A 19,697-nucleotide genomic window follows, 5' to 3' on the forward strand; every position below is an offset into this window, starting at 1 on the left:
TAAAAACGCTACAATATATGTACATAAAATATATTTATTTTACGCATGTGAGTTTTTTTTGCTAATATATATATATATATATATATTTTTTTTTCGTGCATGTGAATTGGGATATGCATGTGTGCATTGTGTCTTTTGTGTGAATTATTAATGAGACTATTTTGCGTCCATACAAAACATTTAGGATCATAGTGTTGTAGGAAATCAGCAATCTCACTTTGTGCCTTATCACACCATGTAGATGATTAATTTTCTTTAACAGCACATTGATAATAAGACAAAGTAGACTGTTAAATAAGGCATTTTCACAGATGGAAAACTAAAGAATCAGACTCTTGAGCAAGGAGCACTATATACATCTAATGCATATACAAGATTTACATAAGAGCACAAGATAAAACAGGTGGTGTAGGAAGAGAAAGAAATAAGAATCAGGGAGAGACTGTAATAAGCTTTGCTTCATCATTGTGTTCATCAAAACAGCACCTGCAATGAATCCCATTATGCAGATTCACATCTCAGATCCCTTGATGACTTTAAAGGCAGTGTTGAGCATTCGGCCCAAGCATCTGATTAGCCACAGTGCTTTTTCAGTGATTGGAAATGTGTTTGCATCTTGACAATAATAGCAAAGAGTTACATTATAAAATAAGTACGCCCTGCAAGATAGAAAGAATAAGCTTAGAATAGTAAACTCTTTGATATAGGGTCTCAACTGCACCTGGGCACTTAGAGGCAACGGACAGTTCTCTAATGATGGATCGTATCTTATGAGCTGCTGGCGCTCAAGATGAAAGGCAACGTGTGACTGGTCAGAGAGAACAAAGCAGTGCAGTTCCTGCCAGTCTACTATCTGACCACAATAGACATGCAACTGCAGCCCCCCACCACCGCTTTTGGGTTTTTCTTAGCCTGGAAACGTCAAACAAAGCAATGTCTCCGTATCAGTGTTCTGAGAGAGACACAATAAGAAATTTCCAATTGTTTGCTCCACAATTCTGTAATTGAGGTAAAGTATATTTAAAGTGCTTGGCTTTTAATAGGAAATGTTGTCTGCAGAATGCCAGGATTTCTACTTTATAGGTTCTGTTAGTTTTAGGTTCATTCACCAACAAAATGCTTAAGATTACTTGCTTTGAGTAAAATCCAATTCTAATCAAGAACCATTGAATACTACTTTTTTCTCAAACAAATAAATGTTGTGTTCATTGGTCCTTAGATCGAAAGGATTTTACTTTTAACCACGTATCACAATTATAATTCAAGTCTAGCAAAATCAAACTTTTTAACATTCCTATATTGCAACAAGAGCTCCAAAAAGGCCCTAAAGAATCCACAACAGTGATTCACTATCTGCAAAGAGTACCATGCAGAACCTTACTCACTCATCGTCTATACCGCTTCATCCTGTGTACAGGGTAGTGGCGGGGCTGGAGCCTATCCCAGAAGACCTGGATGGGGCATACAAACATATACACACTCATGCTCATTCATACACTTCGAACAATTAGCCTAATCTTCATGTCTTTGGACTTTGGGAGGAAGCTGGAGTATCCGGAGGAAACCCACTAAGCACGGGAACATGCAAACTGCATGCACACATACTTGAGGCAGGAATTGAATCCGGAACCTGGACGTGCAAGACGATAGTACTAACCACAAAGCCTCAATTTTTTTTATATTTAGCATTTTATATTTTATATTTTTTCAACATTCTAAAGCAATACTGGAGATTTCAAAAATATGAAATAACAAATGCAATGAGAGAGAGAGAGAGCGAGAGAGAGAGAGAGAGATGCAGTCCTTCATTCATAGAATCATTCATATAAGATCATAATCAAATAATCTTATATAAGATCACAATAAACCACAGCAAGTACAAAAAAGGACAAAAAGCAAGAAATATTTTGTCCACGTGTTTTATTTTTACATGTACACCGGAGACCCATCTGAATGTGAATTTTGCATAACAGGTCCTCTTTCACAATAGACAATGACGCAATGCAGATTGATAAGCAGCACCAATTGCTTCTCTGAGGTCGTGGCTAATGTCCTTTGTGCTCCACAACAGCAAACTGCAAAAAAAAAAAATCTGCTTTTGTAGAGGGAGTCACACTCCTTAATGATGAACTAATCTAATTGGCTGCTGGCTGCTAATTGTCCTCTTAATGACTGTGAAAGTGGAAAGGGTGTACTTATATTACTTTTTGGAGAAGACTACATAATTGTTATAAAGGCTCAATTTAAAAAAAAGAAAAAAAAATAGAAAAGTAAATTAATGAGGGTTTTTCTTTTCCCCAAAATGAACACTTTACACATTTCCATTTTTACACAATTACACATCACAACAGGAACATCAGAATCATTTTTTTTTTCCATTTTTTCATCCTTTAACAAAGCATTAAAAAATGAAATGTAATGTCAATATTTTTAACCCCCTGTAGTCAATATCAAATACCACAAAGCGCTGCAACAGGTTCAGAAAGATCTTTAAGTGTTTTAAATGTTTGTTTTACCTTTAAATCTATATGCTAAATGTTCTCAAAGAGTTATCTTTTTAACAATAGTTTTAAAAAGATCAAATGTTTTTGTCAAATATCAAGATCGAATGTTTAATGTTCGGGACATGGTCTCAGTGACTGAAAATGTGTTTATTTAGTCAAGCCATGTTGGAGTGACTGGTTCTGTTAATTCTCCCTAACCCTCATGTCTGTGTTTGTATCTGTCCCTCCCTTTTTAGTTATGCTGTCATAGTTAGTCCTGTCAGAGTCCCTGCTTATACTCCTCACTAAGTATGCTTTCATATTATACATTATGTGACTGTAAACATACCTTACCATCTCTCTCTCTCTCTCTCTCTCTCTCTCTCTCTCCCTATTTCTCTCTGTCGCGCTACACTTGGTTCAAGTTGGTTCCACTTGACCATAAGGATGGTCTATGACTCTGCTGATGCAGACAGCTGTTCTCTAATGACTTTGTACTGCAGTCCCTCAATAGTTTAGAACTAGAATTTCCACAAACATTGAACCTCCAATAATGAAAATGAACTCCATATTAACTTAAACATCTTTTCTGTTATACTAAACTTCCAGCCTCCTAACACACAGTATAACAACCCCTGCTATCTGATATCGCCCAAATGAGAATGTTAGTTTGGTTCCTCTGTTTTTCCTGTTCATCATCGCCTTTGTCTTGCTTATCAGGGACAAACTGATTTTTCTGTTTCGAACTTTTTCCCTATTTTTTTTTTTTTATCTGTAAAGCTGCTTTGCGGCAATGACTAATTAAATTAAATTAAAATGTTGGAGGATGTTGCTTATTACAATCTGATGGTTGTTACAACTGCAGTTTATTTAAATGTGTTTTGTGTTTATTCTACAATGATATAATTACAAAATATAGTAATTATAAGTTATAATCCATAAATGTGACTGCACATAAGTTGAGATGTGTATAAGATGTAAATAAGGATTAACATACTTTGATCTGGGCTGATACATTTAATATTGTGGAATGTCCATAAAAAAGGTTAGTTACTGTTCTTATTTACGTTATACAGTACAAGGTTGTTATACAATCATTCTCTCACCAGCCTCTTAATGATTTTTTTTTTTTTTTTTACTAATTAATGAATTAATCTGTAAAACTTAGCTGTCCTGGGATGTTTTATTAACAGTTACTTTACCAATACAGTACTTTATTAATTTGTTTTTATTAACCTCCCTTTATATTGATCATTTAGTTTACAAGTCTTAGATGAGTTCTTATTACAAGTGCAGTAATGTTGCATTAATATAATCCTGTTAATTTGAATTGCTGCCAGAAAATTAATCAAGTGTGAAAAAAGTGACTTTTAATGTAAATATCCAGTATAATCAAATTTATATTGTCAATAAACTGTTTATTTTAGTTATTCATTCTAGATGTTCATGTGCCATAGTTAGTTGCAGTACTGTAGTGTAGTTGAATTCTTAATATAATAGGGTGGTTTCTAAAATCTTTGCCAGTTGCAGTACAGCGCGCAACCCCCCCCCTCCCCCACCCCAAGCAAACTCGAGCCGGGTTGCCAGATCAACGATTGTCTATTTAGTTTTTTGATGATGAAATGACCAACACATGGCTGGGCAGCTGCTAAGAAAGTTTCGTCTCGGCGGCTCAGAGCGGGTCTTGATAATGAGTTCAGCGAGAATTAGGAGAAATACAAATAAATATATGACATTTATATTTGTTAATGATTCATCATGAAACTTAACCTGAACGAGTCTGAGTTCTGTAAATAATTTAACCAAGAACAACCAAACCAAAACTTTTAACTTTTTTTTTATCAGAAGGAAAACACATCTAACATTTAGCTCTTTTTCGTCAAAACATTTTGGGAATTATTATTACTATTTGTCTGAAAACCGCGAACCTACTTGGCAACCCTGCCTTGGAGCGCACTTGTGCCTTCGCTGTCCTTCACTTCAGTCCGGTTTGTTGAGAAGCTCCAGTGCTGTCACGACTCATGTAGACCGGCATTACAGCGGAAATGATATTGTATTATTTAAAAAACTGAGAGATAAAATGCGCGGAATGCAGTCAGGATGATTTTTCCTGCGAAAATCCACACAGTCCGACAGGAAATCGGCGATCAGGTGGGTGCGACATGCTGCTTTAAAAACGCTGATGCGGTCTGGAAAGTTTAGAATTAAAATATGTTCATAATTCATCACAAGGGAGTATTTCTATTTATAAACAGAAAGCCTACTTACACTTTTAGTTACTACTCTTTATTATAATCAATGTGTACACTATTTTATAGTCTCTGCACTGCTAAACGTGCAGAGACTTTTAGGGGGAAAAAAACTGCTTTCTTGTCATTACTACAAGTGCAGAGTAATATTATAATCTCATAATAATTATACTTAACAGGATCTTAAATATAAAAAAGTAAATAAAAAATTTGTGTCCTTCTTCAATGCTGCTTGACATCAGTACATACCAGTACTGTACATTGAGACCCCTGTCACTGATATTTTTTCTTGCAGAAATGATGGTGCAGGAGGTGGACAGTTCATTAACACCTCATTTCTCTTTGCTTATGTGGAATGTCTCAAAACTGGACACTGCCATGGCAGGAGATAGCCATCAGGATTTGGTGTGCAGCTTAATGTTTCACACTTTGCAGAATGGCATCTCGTGAAGCCTCAGGAACTGATCGCACTCTGTTACTGCTTCACTGAAGACAGGGAATAAAGACTTCACAGGCCCACTAACTCCATCCTTTATTTTTAATTCATTCATGTAGACAAATCTTTTATGTGTCTTCTTTAGATGCGTGGGTGTGCATATGTATGCTTACTTTGTGTCTGTGTGTGTATGCTTGTCTGGCTGTGTCGTTTCCTGCTGGTGCTTAAGTCATGCCTCGCAGAACGGATGCCAGGAGCAGCTGTTGCTTTCCACTGCACTTGAATGAGGACAATGCTCGTTTTGGCCTGTTGGCGGCGTTCATCCTGCTCTACCTGCTCTGTGGGGCCCTGGTGTTCTCCGCCCTCGAGCGTCCGTCTGAGCTGCGGGCGCACCAGCGCTGGGAGGAACAGCTGGCTAACTTCACCCGGCAGCACAGGCTGAACCTGGAGAACCTGCAGGCTTTGCTGAGGCACTATGAGGAGGCCTTCGTCACAGGCATCCGTGTGGACACTCTGAGACCTCGCTGGGACTTCTCTGGAGCTTTCTACTTTGTCGGTACCGTAGTTTCCACAATAGGTCAGTTTTGTTTTGAGTCTCATGACATTCAAACACCTTCATTGTCAACATTTTAAGGATTTTTCCCAGACAGTAAAATTAACCCAAAGCCAAACAAAAGTGAAAATTTGAGGTGCTCTTCTTGTAATTATAAAATGTCTAATGTATTTTTTAAAAAGATTTGCAATATTAGTAGGCCTATACAATGCATCTGCAGGGTTTCTTTATTTCTGGCCGGCATTTAGCTTTTGTGTCCTGAAATTAACTTTAATGAAAACGGCAACTAATATGCAATAAGAGATCATGAAAAAAGAGTGAGGCTGGTTAGGTGTTGGTGGGACAACTTTCAGTGACACTGTTGAAATGTTTTTTAGTTATTAAAATTCCCCTTATAAGCAGCAGGGAGCACTACAGATTAACACATTGATACTTTAAAAACGCCATATATATATTCATCATGCTCAACTGTTGCTTATTTGCAGGTTTTGGCATGACTACACCTGTGACGATAGGGGGCAAAGTGTTTTTAATATTCTATGGACTTATTGGTTGTGCCGCAACCATCTTGTTTTTCAACCTCTTCCTGGAGCGCATCATCACCATGTTGGCGTACATCATGCGCTGGTGTCACGAGAGGCAGCTGCGGCGTGCTGGTGTGGGAGGAGAGGAGGCTCACAGTGAGGATGACAGCCTGGAAGGCTGGAAACCCTCTGTCTACTATGTGATGCTCATCCTGGGGGTGGCAGCACTGCTGATTGCCTGCTGCGCCTCAGCACTTTACTCGTCTATGGAAGACTGGGATTACTTTGACTCACTCTATTTCTGCTTTGTGGCCTTCAGCACCATTGGCTTTGGAGACTTAGTGAGTAGCCAAAGGGAGAGCTACAAGGCACAGGAGGCTTACAGACTAGGAAACTGTCTTTTTATCCTCATGGGTGTTTGCTGCATCTACTCACTTTTTAATGTCATTTCCATCATTATCAAGCAGACCCTAAACTGGATCCTGGCTAAGCTGGATTGCAGCAAGTTGCAGTGTCCCTGTCGAGGACGGACCTACAGAAGGCAAGGCTCAGCATGCTGCTGTTGCTGCCTTCCCAGCCAGCGGCACAGCCAGCACCCCATAACCGGAAACCCCCGCCAGAGGGCACAGAAACGCAATGCTGTACACCCAGCCCCTGCCAATGAGGCTGCGCGGAAGCAGCGCTTCACTAATGCATCAGTGGAAACAGTATGTGATAGTGAGACTGATCCTGGCCCCGGGCCAGATGGAGGTTATCTCACAGGGCACAGACTCTCAGGAGAAATGATCTCTGTCAACGACTTTATGGCCAACAAGGTGTCTCTGGCCATTCTGCAGAAGCAGCTCTCAGAGACCGCCCATGGAAACCCAAGACAGAGCCATGTTCGTCAGAACGGCTTTTCTGTTGGAGTAGGAGCCTTCGCCATTATGAATAACCGCCTACAAGAGACGAGTGTTGACAGGTAGCTCAGTCACAGTGGATCATAGCACCTTTTTTTTTAATGAGCAAAATAGGAAAGAGAAAGATTTTAAAACTCCTAGGAGTTAGAGAGTGTGAAAATTTGGACAGTTTTACTCAGTTAAGATTTAGTGTGTTAAAAGTTCACTTACTTCATATATTAATTATTAATCATTACAGTAGCATTACTGCATTACTTATATGAAAGAAAAATGAAACATAGATTAGGCGGCACGATGGTGCAGTGGTCAGCACTGTCATCTTGCACCTCCAGGGTCCGGGTTTGATTCCCAGCCAGACTCGATTCCCGTCTCTGTGTGCATGGAGTTTGCATGTTCTCCCCGTGCTTGGTGGGTTTCCTCCGGGTACTCCGGTTTCCTTCCACAGTCCAAAGACATGTAGGTTAGGTTAATTGGCGTTCCCAAATTGCCCGTAGTGTGTGAATGAGTGTGTGAGTGTGTGTATGTGTGTGTGCCCTGCGATAGATTGGCACCCTGTCCAGGGTGTATCCCACCTCGTGTCCTAAGTCCTTAGGTTCCAGGCACCCGTGACTCTGAGTACAGGATAAAGCGGTGTAGAAGATGAGTGAGTGAGTGAAACATAGACTATTTCCTTTCATAGCAATCATCCAAAATATTTTTCTTTTAATATCCTTAGTCTTGCACTGGTGCTAGGAGAATGTAACAAATACAAAAAGTATTAAACAATAGATTGGGGTTTTTTACTGGTTAATGCAACTTTAATGAATTATATTATAAGTAAGCTAAACGTAATGTGTTCTATATAGGAATAAAAAAAAGCTCTATAGATGCAATATTCTTATTGCAGCATAAATATTATTGTAGTCATATAAATAATTTTCAGGAAATAAATCTGTCCTGAGGGGGTGCATGGATCTTATTTTACAGTCAAAAGCATCTCAAACCTGTTTTTGTGAATATTTTGGCATGAACCATTTTAATAAATTGAAATAAATAGACTGGGAAAGAACTGCTTTACCCTAAATTAGCAATGTAGCTCCTGTGCAAAATTAAAAATCAACAAGGCTGATTGACTCAATGTGGCGCTTTGTGTATTGTGATGTCAGCATCTTGGGGTGTTTATTAAAGTATAGACCAAGATTATCGTTAAATTAGAAACACTGCATGATTAGGTAAATAATTCATTCATAACACGTCACAAATATATGCAAGGTTACATGATCATAAGGACGGTTTATACATGAACAATTTTCCTCTACTTAAAGAAAGACTTGTATCAAAATTTCACATCTAATCCGAGAGGAAATGTTAAACACCGGAGCGGTCCAATTGTATCGACTCATCTGAGAGTCACTTTGACTGGCTGAAGTGATTGGTTTATACTGTGAGCAATCAGACTGGCCTCTAGAGAGCTCCTTCAGCAACCCTTCTGGAATATAGTCTGATTTATGAGAGCTGTGCAGCTGCCATCATGTCACTCTCAGAAAAGACCCATTTAAAAACACACATACACATTATTTATGTCTAAGATTAAACTGTGTATTGACCTGTACTATATTTAGAGGCATGTAAAACATGCAGGTATTTATGTATTATGTTGTATTATGTTGTAAATAGCTCCTTATTCGATTACTAGTACTGTATATCTGCAGAATAGACACTTTAAAAGGCAGAAAACTGATTCACGGGCATTTTGCATGCCACATTTCTTCCGTAGCCTGTGTGCTACTTCCACATCTTCCCTTTCTTGTTTGTTGTTTCATTCTGAGGAACACTGGTGGCCCCATTGTTAAAACAGCATCAACAGGATGATGTTACCAAACATAGAGTATTCTCATGACGTATTCAGGAGTGTAAGCTGAGGAGTTACACTCTGGTGCCCCCACGAGGCTGAAGGTTTGGATGGGCTGGAACTATGTTCCTCACTTTTATGATAATGAAAGATACAAGAAAAGTGAGCCTTAATCTCATAATAAATACCTAGGATTTAGTATTAGCACCAGTTCCAACATTTTGTTCAAAAGCTTCCATTAAAATGCCAAGATTGGATTAAGTTTGTGCATGTTTTCTTCGAGTGTGGAAAATTCGGTCTTAACTCATCACTCAGCCTCCAGCAGTGTGAGAATCCTGACTGGTTGTTTATGTTATAAAGACTTTGAACCACAGCACTGTTGAAATCTTAAAACGTATTGCTCAGAAGGTTTTGAATAATTTTCTAAAACTGAAGCTTTTTTAATGTACTTTAATTTATTATATATTTTTTCTGCAGTAGTAACATATACAGCACCTTTCTGTAAGGAGAGTTTTATTTAACATTTGTGCAAGTACTGTCTGGTGTCACCGTTTTGTAACATTCACAGGTAAAGGTGTAACTTTAAGTTTTCACACACCTGAAGATCTTTAAAACCAAGGGGTGTATATTTTGTATTTGCTCAGTAATATGATAAGAATAGTTTTTTGTATTAGAAGTTAAAATGCTAAAACATAAATGGTAACAGAGTAGCACAGATGTTCCCTGTTCATAACATTAAATGTATTGTTTTATATATGTAAGTAAATACATAAAAAAGCATGATATGTCATTTTTAGGCAAATATACTTTACACGGATTATCCATAACATTAAAACCCAAAACATTAAGGCCAATATTGTGTAGTTTTCCCATGTACCACTGGGCAGCTGTGGCTTCTTGAGGCATGAATCCACAAGACCTCTGGTAGTGTGCTGTGGTGTTTGTCACTGTGACGGTATCAGTGGTTCCTTTGGGTCCTGTGGGTTTGCAGGGTGAGGCCTCCATGGGTCAGGCTTGTTTGTCTGGTACATGCCATGAGACTTGAATTTTGAAGCCAGAACAACAGTCTTGAACTCTTTGCCTGCTAAGCTCCATATGCGGCAGGCTGTGATGCGCTGGGTGTTCTGATATCTTTCTGTGGCCAGCATTACCCTTTTTTCCAGAAATTTGTATTACTTTGACAGGCTAGCCTTTAGTCCCATACTGTAGATGAGCTTTGGCTTCCCATGATCTTGTCTTCAGTTTACTGGTGACAAGATCATGGAAAAAATATTTCTCAAATGGAAGTCCTGCATTTTTATGTCTACTGGAGTAAAAGCATAAACACTGGGTTTGAAACCGAGGTTGGATTGGATACTCCTGGCTCATGACTGGGCGAAAGAAAAAAAGGGTCTAGTATGCTACATGTGACTTACTCTTGTGACTTATTGTATTGGGAATGGTTTATGGTTGGAAATTACAAAGTTTAAATTGCAGTATGGAACTTGTCTTACTTTGTTAAAAATAGAGTCACATTTTTGACTATTTAAAAAAAAATATTTCGAGGCATGCCAAATAATTATACTGCTGTGGGTTGCCGTGAAAGGCCTAAAAATATTAATTCAGCACTGGGAATTTTGGACTGGATTATTTTAAAACTCATCATTGTAGTGCGACACCACAACCTTACACTATTTAAAAACGTATTGTGTAATGTGTATTGACTCATAGCACCACTGACATTGCAACATGTTCCACCATGAATAGCTTAAAATACTGTAACACATTACTACTAGAGAAGTCACCAAATCCCTAAACCCCTAAAAGTTACATACTTCTGCTTTATAAAGATGTTCATGACTAGATGCATCTTAAATGTTTAGAAACCCCCGTTTCAATGGTTTAAACTTTAGACATTTAGACTAGGCAATACTTTATACTATAAGGCCGAGGCTGCTACAAATAAACCTGCATTTTATTAACCAGCTCTTCTGTTTTATTCCTTTATTTTTGAGGATTTGACCTTTAAATACCACAAACATTGTCCATATAGATGTGTGAAATATGCACAAAGGTCATGTCACATAACATCATACAATCAGGAATTAAATTTTGTTGAATAGACAATTCAGAAGAAAGAAATCTATGAATAATATTAATGATGTCCATCTAATTGATATTATAGGTGGCCAGTAGGGCAGCACATTACAGATCATGCAAACATCAGATCAAATTACAGGAAAAGACATTTGAAGATCTTCATGAGTGTCTGCGGCTGTATATATTTGTACTGTGCTGAACTGTAGAATATGTCTAATCAGAAACACCACTGTCATCCTGACGCGCTCGGTAAGACTTAATGCTACAAAAAACGGTCTCTGTAACACCAGAATATTTCTTTAAAACCCTTTGTTTAAAATTCTTTGTTTTATAGTTTTTACAAATTACCTGAGTGTTGCCATTTTTAAATTGAATATATTTTTCATATATAAGAAAACAATTGGGAAATAAGCCAGAAGTACATACAGATAACAATAAATAATTGTTATCTTGGGAAGTGAGTGGTTTGAAATAATCCTAGCTACTTCTAAATCTCTACTGAGAGATTCTCCCCCACTCCCTAAAATAACAAGGCAAAACCAAGTTTATTGACTGCAGTTAGATAAAACTTATAATTCTCATTTCTCACGTAATAGAATAATAGAAAGATTCTCATGATAGAAAGATTTTTCTTTTACATGACAGAGTATATAGGTGTCAGTCTGTCTATAGTAGGGGTTTAGGAGGTGACTCTATGTCGAATCTGCAGAACCAAGTTCCTGAAAACATAAGTGAAAATATGGTTATCATTTATGTGAGCAGAAAGCACATGCACATACATTTACACTCACCAGCCAATGCATTAGGTACACCTGTCCAACTGCTTGTTAATGCAAATATCTGATCAGCCAACCATTTGGCATTAACTCAATATATTTAGGCATGTAGACATGGTCAAGACGAGCTGCTGAAGTTCAAACTGAGTATGAGAATGGAGAAAAAATATGATTTAGGTGACGTGGCACTGTTGTTGGTGCTCAGGAAAAACTAGACAATAGAAGACTGGAAAAACGTGTAAATAACAAAAAAGCATGGAATCATTCTGCCTTGTATCAACCTTTTGGGCTGGTAGTAGTGATGTAATGGTGTGGCTGTGTGGTGTTGGTAAGTACCAGTTGACACCATTTAAATGCCACAGTCAACATATTTTTGCTTGTCCACTATTTTATGACCACAGGATCTGGTCATGTCACAAAGCTAAAATCATCTCCCACTCTTTTCTTGAGCATGACAATGATTTCACTGCACTTAAATGGCCTTCACAGTTACCAATAGAGTACCTTTAAGATGTGGCAGAGCAGAAAATTTGCATCATACACATGCATCCGATAAAGCTGCAGCAACTGCATGATGCTATCATGTCAATATGGACCAAAATCTTTCCATCCAATTTCCAGCACTATGTTGAATCTATGCTATGAAGAATTAAGGCAGTTCTGAAGGAAAAAGTGGTCCAACCTAGAACTAGTAAGATTCAATTCAATTCAATTTTATTTGTATAAAGCTTTTAGCAATCGTTATTGTTACTGTTATTGTTTACACAATAAAAAAAATGATGAAAATTAAATTTGTATGAAATTTGAATGTCAAAATGATCAGATTGTCCCTGATGAGCAAGCTGTTAGCGACGGTGGCAAGGAAAAACTCCCTGAGATGGCAATAGGACGAAACCTTGAGAGAAACCAGACTCAACAGGGAACCCATTCGTATTCAGATAATAACAGGTAGCAGGGATTGATCTACAGTCATGCTGTGTGTTTGGCGGCTGGAGGTTCAATATAGCAACTAAGATGTACCTAATGAAATGGCTGGTGAGTACAGTATATAATCTTAATAATGTACACTGCAAAAAAGTATTCAATGCAAAATTTATCTTAATCTGATAAATTATCTAAGTCAGATAATTAACATTAATATTTATTTTTTTATCTAATGTTAATTTTTTAGTTCATGTGATAATTTATTTATTATTATATTAATATTAACATATTTCTATACAGATTCAAGCTTGGTAGCAGCAAAATGATCAATCAGTGGAATTATTCACAACAATATAGTTAAATGGTATAATAATGATATAATAGGTTTATACTGACCATGTTATTCAATGTTTATTTGTTATGGTAAAATACAGAAAATGTCACCTGGGCTAATCTGGCTTTACGGACCTCCTTTTGTTGATAGTAAGCCGAAATTATGCAGTTTCGTCTGGAAAATTCAAGAAAAAAAAGTAAGATATCAGTCAAAATATTATAACATACATAAAAAGCGTGATGGTGAAAAAAAAAAAAATAATAATAATAATAATAATCTACACTGGAAAAGAATAATTGAGATTACATGCATGCTGTTATTTAAAGGTTAAAAAAAGACAGGTTTGATTTGTGAAGTTGTTTCAATTCTACAGTTCTAGTACTGTATTGCTAACAAGTATCTCAGCCCAAACCATTTTTTTTACTACACAGGAGAGTTTAAGTCTATTTATCTTTATTTAAAATAAATCCTCTGTGTTATGAACCTCATCATCATCACTGATTGACTAGTTGACTAAAGAAGCAGCATCAAAGAACAAACATTTTGCGTCTTTGATAACATTTTGAATGTAGGCAAAGTGCAATGTGCCTTACTTGCTCTGAAGGCCGCCCCCTGGTGGTAGCCCGGGGATCTCTGTTGCAGCCAGAACAGTAAGAACTGACAAGAGGTCAGGCTCGTCTCCTCTTCCACTCAGCTCCTCGAAGATTTCTGTCCAGAAGGAATTCATGCAAAGTATCAGTTTTCAGTGAGGCTGGATTTTGAGTCTATCGTGTATAAAGATTATACAGGTTGTGAATATATATCATTGTTAATGTGCTGGGCAGTGGTGCAATGTATGTCACATTTAGTGCTTGAATATACAGTATTAAGCCATGCTAAACCTGTTTATTTGTGATCTCTTTTTAATTTTTAATTTTATTTCTTCATTTAGTTCTGTCTGTCTGTCTGTCTGAAAGGATAACTCGTAAATTAATGTACTACAATAATAATTGTGAATGTGTGGTAAAATAACAACATATTTATTCAATATAAGCATATTTATTTTGAGTCCAAAAGTTTAAGACCACATTTAATATCTGGGATTTCATTTGTCATTTTCATTGTCAAGATGGAAGTTAACAGAAGGTTCAAGAATTTTGACATAGTAATTAAACCCAATAAAGTACAAATTTCAGTATCTTGATATATATTTAATAATCAATATTTTCCAGATCCTCTATTTGTGTGCTACTGTCCATGTTAACTGCTTTTTCTTCACCCCAAAGCATGTGAAAACTGCCCAAAGAATCATCAGCATTCAGCTATCCACCAGGGGAACATTTACATAAATGCTGTCTGCAAAAGGTAATAGGCATTATCAAAGATGCTTTTCACCCTAATCATGCACTATTTACCTTTCTTTTATTGAGCAGGGACTACAGGTGCCTGAGAGCCTACATAAACAGACTGAAATATAATGTTTGCCCTCTGGCTATTGCCATAGAGAACAGCTGATCATGGCATAATAACTAGTACACTACTATTGTCTAAGATTGCTATCTATTTCACTTTATATTGCACCACTTTATCCACTATGCATCTTTGCATCATTCATAATTTGTAATGATCTCATTGTGCTACTGGATATTTAACTCTGTATATACTGTACTATACAGACATCCATTTATGTACATCGTATATTCTGTTTAACATGTTATCTTCTTGACATATCTTCACTACTGCACATCATTGATTGCACAGATATTACCTTATATATCATATTTAAAATATCTATTGCACCTTCTGTACATACTGTAAGACACCTGCACCCCTATACATATGACCATATTTCACTACATTTGTTATGTTTTGTAAATTGGCCTCTTATGTAGTTCTGGCTAGATGCTAACTGCAGTTCATTGGCTTTGTACATGTACTTTGCACATTAGCAATAAATTTTATTTTATCTATTGTGCTCAGATGATATGCTGCTAAAAAATAAAAATGCAGTATTTTAAAGATTTCATTCTTACTCATTATAATAATTATTGGGGTAGACATCAAATCTGGCTTCTTCATTTTTTGTTATTTTACTTGCTCTTTTTTTAAATAAATATAAAAAATGTAATTTAACATTAAAATATGAAAATTTAATTTACATAATAGTTCTTATTTAGTTTTGCATTTGTTTATCGAAACTTAATCAAAACTACATGTCCCATGTGGTATGATAAACAATATTTTGCATGTCAATCTCTTCTTATAATAAAAAACTTTTTTAAACATCATTAGAAAAAAAGTATTGATCACAAGAAATAAAATCTGTTTTAGGTGAATTTTCTTGTAATTACAGCTGGTAGATCACTAAAGACATAAAATAATTGCATGAACACAACTCATTGTGGGCTTTTCCTCTTGGTTTCAGCTACTGTATGTGGGCTTTTCCTTTTGGCTTATTTTTACTTTACATTTGCTTTACATTATTTACATCAAAATAAGGAACAGGTAATTAATGAATTGTGTGAGTTTGCTCAGTATGGCTGAGAAGGGGCATGGCGATTGGTGAGGGGTAGTTTTTGAATTTGACTTTTATTGTTAATTATTAAACACTAAACAGTCACTGTCACTTACGAAACAAACAAAAACACATTCGGAAAAAAAAAGGTCAGAAATTTGCATTTCTCTTCTAAGACCTGTTGCTAAAACAAATTAAAATAAAAGTGTGCTGTTGCTCCTTCTGAGGTTAGGAGCTTATAAATAATACAGCTGTGCCACACCCAGTGAGTGAATGGATAATGTGACCTTTGGCACCATATTTACATGGCACACCTTGTCTATGTCTGTGGTGATAGAGTTAATGGTTAAGGTTTAATAGGCTCTCATTGCTTTAAGTCATAAAAGCTTTTTGACGTTCATTACTACAGAATATTCTTGTCTGGGAAATATCACTACACAAAAGTCTTTTTGTCCAGTAATTTTGTATAACTAATGAAACTACAACTTGCTAGGGGATGCACACCTTGTAAAAACTGGTAAGAAGACTAACTTTAGATATAACAAATATTAGACACAAATCCCTGCATTTGCAGTTTGGTTCCTTTGTTTTTAAATATTATTATGTTGGTGCTTGCTAGATAAGATAAAGATAGCATTTATGACTTTAATAATTAGAATAAGAATAAGAATAAAATAGTGAGAGGAACATTTGGTCAAAGGGGTGAAATATCTAGACAGTCATGACTCACAACAAATAAAGGGTAATTATATAGTTTTTTTTTTTTTTTACAAACCAGCAACTTTCGCCTCCAAGTAGTCTTCTACCTCAGCCTCCTGATGTATTGCCTCTGGAGAAAGCTGGGGGGCGCCAGGAAAGCACACCACTATAACGCTAATATTGTCAAGACTTCCCTGGGGAGCAAGAAAGAGAAGAGGTTATACTGTGAAGGAACTTACTGTAGGAACAACCCCTTACCTGGAGTAATTTACCATAGCCAGTCCATCTACTGGCATGTTTTTGCATGATGAAGATAAACTAGTAAACCCTGAAAAACCCCATTCTGACTATACCCTAAACTCAGGTACGAACTGGGGTACCTAAAACTGTGAGGAGACATTGGTACTCACTGTAATGTGTCACCCATGTAACAATCTGGCTGACTGATTAGATAACTGCATGTACTGTACTGTATGTGCCCGAGTGTCCTAACAAAGTGGAAGGGGCATTTATGTCCTTGTGATTCAGTCTGAATTTGGAATAATTATACATATATGGGGCAATCTGACAAATGCTGTGTGTATATGGGTTTAGTGTTTGACATTAGGATGACTTTATTACACCATTTGGCAAAAAAAAACAAAAAACACCACTTCTCTGATCATTCATTATGCTGTGACTCACATGCAGGTTGTGCCCAAAGTTTGTGAGGCTTACTGTTGGCCATGTGTCCTATCATTACTCTTTGATACATTAAATGTCCTAATTTTGCCCTGTGGCTGAAAGTAGGACATCCATTTGCGGCTTAGAGGTTTGCTTTGAATCTGTGGAAATGTCGTCACAAAATAGAGCTTACTGACCCTCCCCACCCCCTCTAAAGCCTCTCATTGCCAGTAGGTCATCCTTTTTCTTACATAATCCCCCCAGCTCAAATCAGACTAAGACACTGTAGAGTTGTGAAAGAGTATGTGTGGGTGTTCAGACTTCTGTGGTTCTCTAAATACAGTAATGCCAACAAAATATGAAGCATTGGTGTCGCTGGTTTCTAAATGCATCCATTGGCAAAATCCCACCTTGCAGTCCTGAAGCGTGAAACAGAAGCCTTGTGGGAGTCATAGATTATTTAGAGAGAGAAACTGTTAACCAATTATAACTTTAAATGAGGTCTAATAGATGAACTTCCTTCCTTTGCTGTCTACTGTGATTTATTTAGTACAGGCCTACCTTATAGAGGCAAAGTTCGATGACCTGGGAGCAGACCTCTCGCAAGTCTGTACAAACTCGCAGTCGGCTGCGAACAAACGCACAGAGTTCCTCATTGCTGACTGTGTCCCAAACACCGTCGCATGCCAGAACTAAAAATTCATCCGCTGGTGAGCGCTCCACGACTGAAATCTCTGGTTCTGGAGAGACCATTTGCTCAGTAGCTGGACGCCACTCGACTGACTTGTAGCTGAAGTCACCAAGAGCTCTGGATACAGCCAAGGAACCATTAACACGCTGCAAAGTGACTGAACCACCAGCATTCTCGATGCGCTCCTTCTCCCCCGGACAGAAAGGCTTGTGGTCTTCTGTCGAAAAAGCCACATGCCCGGCACGGCACAAAACTGCCCGTGAGTCTCCACAGTTTGCAAAGTAGATATGGTGTGGAGTGATCACAGTGGAGACCACAGTGGTGCCACCACGCTCCCAGCCCTCACGGCATGCCATTGCATGGAGATGTTTGTCCATGAGGAAAAACCCTTCCCTTATGCCTTCAGTTACATGCTCCATATCTTCCTCCGCCCGGATCTTACCTGTGAGAGAAAGGCAGGATACATTTACCAATGCAATAACAGAAATTGTAATGGATACACATTTGGTAGAATTGCATCCATAAGTAACATGATATATATCCTATCTATTATCCACCATGTAGAAGATAGAAGTGAATTTGAAAGTGACATTTTGGCTATTCAAATCATGACAACACAATGTCATCCTTGTGAGTTTGTAGAAATTTGCCTCCACTCTATTTATATAAACATTACACAAGTTAAGGTTAGGGCTGGCTTCAATGCAGTAGCATAGATAGTGGTAGCGCAGTAATTAACACTTTGACCTACTGATCAGATGGTGAGATGTTAAACTCTGCCAGGTCCTTAAGCAAGTCATTTAACCTTCAACTGCCTAACTGTATCCTGTTACCACTGTAGGTTGCTTTGTATAAAAGCATCAGTCACTTATTATTGACTTAAAGTTACTAAACTGCATTTTCAGTTGTTACATTTTTGCCAGTTGTGCTTTTTTTCCCTAATATTCTGAGCGCATCCATGTACAGTATATGCAGCAAGTATCCTCCGCTGGGAGTGATGCAAGTCACTGTAACTATACATGGCAAGTGCACTAAAATAATGCTGATGTTCACAATGAGTCATATCAAAAAAGCTGCACAACATGTTTGACGTCATACTTCATAACTATCCACCCTGGCAAAAAGAAATTAAGCCATCTAATGGGTTTTAAGAAAGCTTTTAACTCACCTGTACCTAGTATGTGCTCCAGCAGGTTTCGTGAGCAGTGTTGAGCCACTGTGCTACCAGCATGACCATCATACACTGCAAAGAAGCCCCAGTGAGAGAGCTCTCCACCAAGCTGAGGGAAGCAGTTATGGAAGTCCTCCATGTGGGCCCTCCAACCCTGCATGCTGCCCAGAGCATAGGTGAGACCCCAGGAGGCACAGCCCTCTTCAAAATATTTGTCCAGCACAGGACGTTCAAGGTAAGGACTGGGGATGACCCCTTCCTCCTCTCCAGCCTCCTCGCCTTCAGCCGGCTCACCCCCTCCTCCCCCACGCCCCCCCTTAAAAAAAGAGGTGACCCGTTTCTCTGTCTCCTTCACCAGCTGCCTGACAAAAGCTGGCATTTCTACGCTTCCCTTCCTGGATGTTCTCATGCTGTCTTTAATCAGTGTCTAAATCCTCAGGCCCTGTTTCCCAGCCTCCGCCCCTGTGCTTCTATCTGTGCCTTGGCCGTTGTGTGCAGCCTTGGTGCTGAAGGCCTTCAGAGCATGATTGCCTCAGAGACTGATCCTGTTGTTCCAAACATCAGCAAATAATATAATCCAGGAAACCTGCCCCTTCCATCACTGGCTGTGTTCAGGAATCTAAGCTATCCTCATTCTTTATCGTTCTGTTTAAATTGCTCTGCTGTTGTCTACGTCCTGCTCTGCCTCTCAGTGCTATTCCCTTCCCTCTCTTCTCCCCGAACCTGTTATTTGCCTGTTGTCCCTCTGATTGGCTGAGCTATTTCTGTCCTCCAATCCTGCTCTTCCCCTCCTTCCTCCTTGCTTTACACATGCATGCACAATCTCTGTGTCACTGTCACTGGTTCCCTTTATTTTCCCTTTCCTCTGTTTGTCTTCCTATCTTTTGAACC

At 38.0% G+C, this 19,697-nt stretch overlaps 2 protein-coding genes across 10 annotated transcripts; one reads left to right on the top strand and one right to left on the bottom strand.

Moving 5' to 3' along the window:
- The first annotated feature begins 5,263 nt into the window (after positions 1-5,263).
- Positions 5,264-7,210, top strand: kcnk12l (potassium channel, subfamily K, member 12 like). Of its 7 annotated transcripts, none has more exons than XM_053478990.1 (3): positions 5,264-5,745; positions 6,207-6,803; positions 6,897-7,210. In XM_053478990.1, exons 1-3 carry the CDS (start codon positions 5,400-5,402, stop codon positions 7,208-7,210), a joined length of 1,257 nt encoding a protein of 418 aa, XP_053334965.1. In that variant the 5' UTR covers positions 5,264-5,399. The 7 variants fall into 7 exon arrangements, with proteins under 7 accessions (XP_053334965.1, XP_053334960.1, XP_053334962.1 ...); XM_053478985.1 differs by having other exon boundaries at positions 6,207-6,796; positions 6,866-7,210; XM_053478987.1 differs by having other exon boundaries at positions 6,207-6,796; positions 6,875-7,210.
- Positions 7,211-9,476: 2,266 nt separating this feature from the next.
- On the bottom strand, positions 9,477-19,505 carry ppm1nb (protein phosphatase, Mg2+/Mn2+ dependent, 1Nb (putative)). 3 transcript variants are annotated; one of them, XM_053479086.1, is made up of 6 exons: positions 18,810-19,505; positions 17,506-18,077; positions 16,358-16,475; positions 13,682-13,796; positions 13,199-13,262; positions 9,477-11,773 (listed from the first exon to the last, which is right to left on the bottom strand). In XM_053479086.1, exons 1-6 carry the CDS (start codon positions 19,213-19,215, stop codon positions 11,747-11,749), a joined length of 1,302 nt encoding a protein of 433 aa, XP_053335061.1. In that variant the 5' UTR covers positions 19,216-19,505; the 3' UTR covers positions 9,477-11,746. The 3 variants fall into 3 exon arrangements, with proteins under 3 accessions (XP_053335061.1, XP_053335062.1, XP_053335060.1); XM_053479087.1 differs by having other exon boundaries at positions 13,223-13,262; positions 18,804-19,505; XM_053479085.1 differs by having other exon boundaries at positions 9,480-11,773; positions 18,804-19,505.
- Positions 19,506-19,697: the final 192 nt, after the last annotated feature.

This window comes from Clarias gariepinus, chromosome 19 (genome assembly GCF_024256425.1).
Source record: "Clarias gariepinus isolate MV-2021 ecotype Netherlands chromosome 19, CGAR_prim_01v2, whole genome shotgun sequence".
Taxonomy (NCBI): domain Eukaryota; kingdom Metazoa; phylum Chordata; class Actinopteri; order Siluriformes; family Clariidae; genus Clarias; species Clarias gariepinus.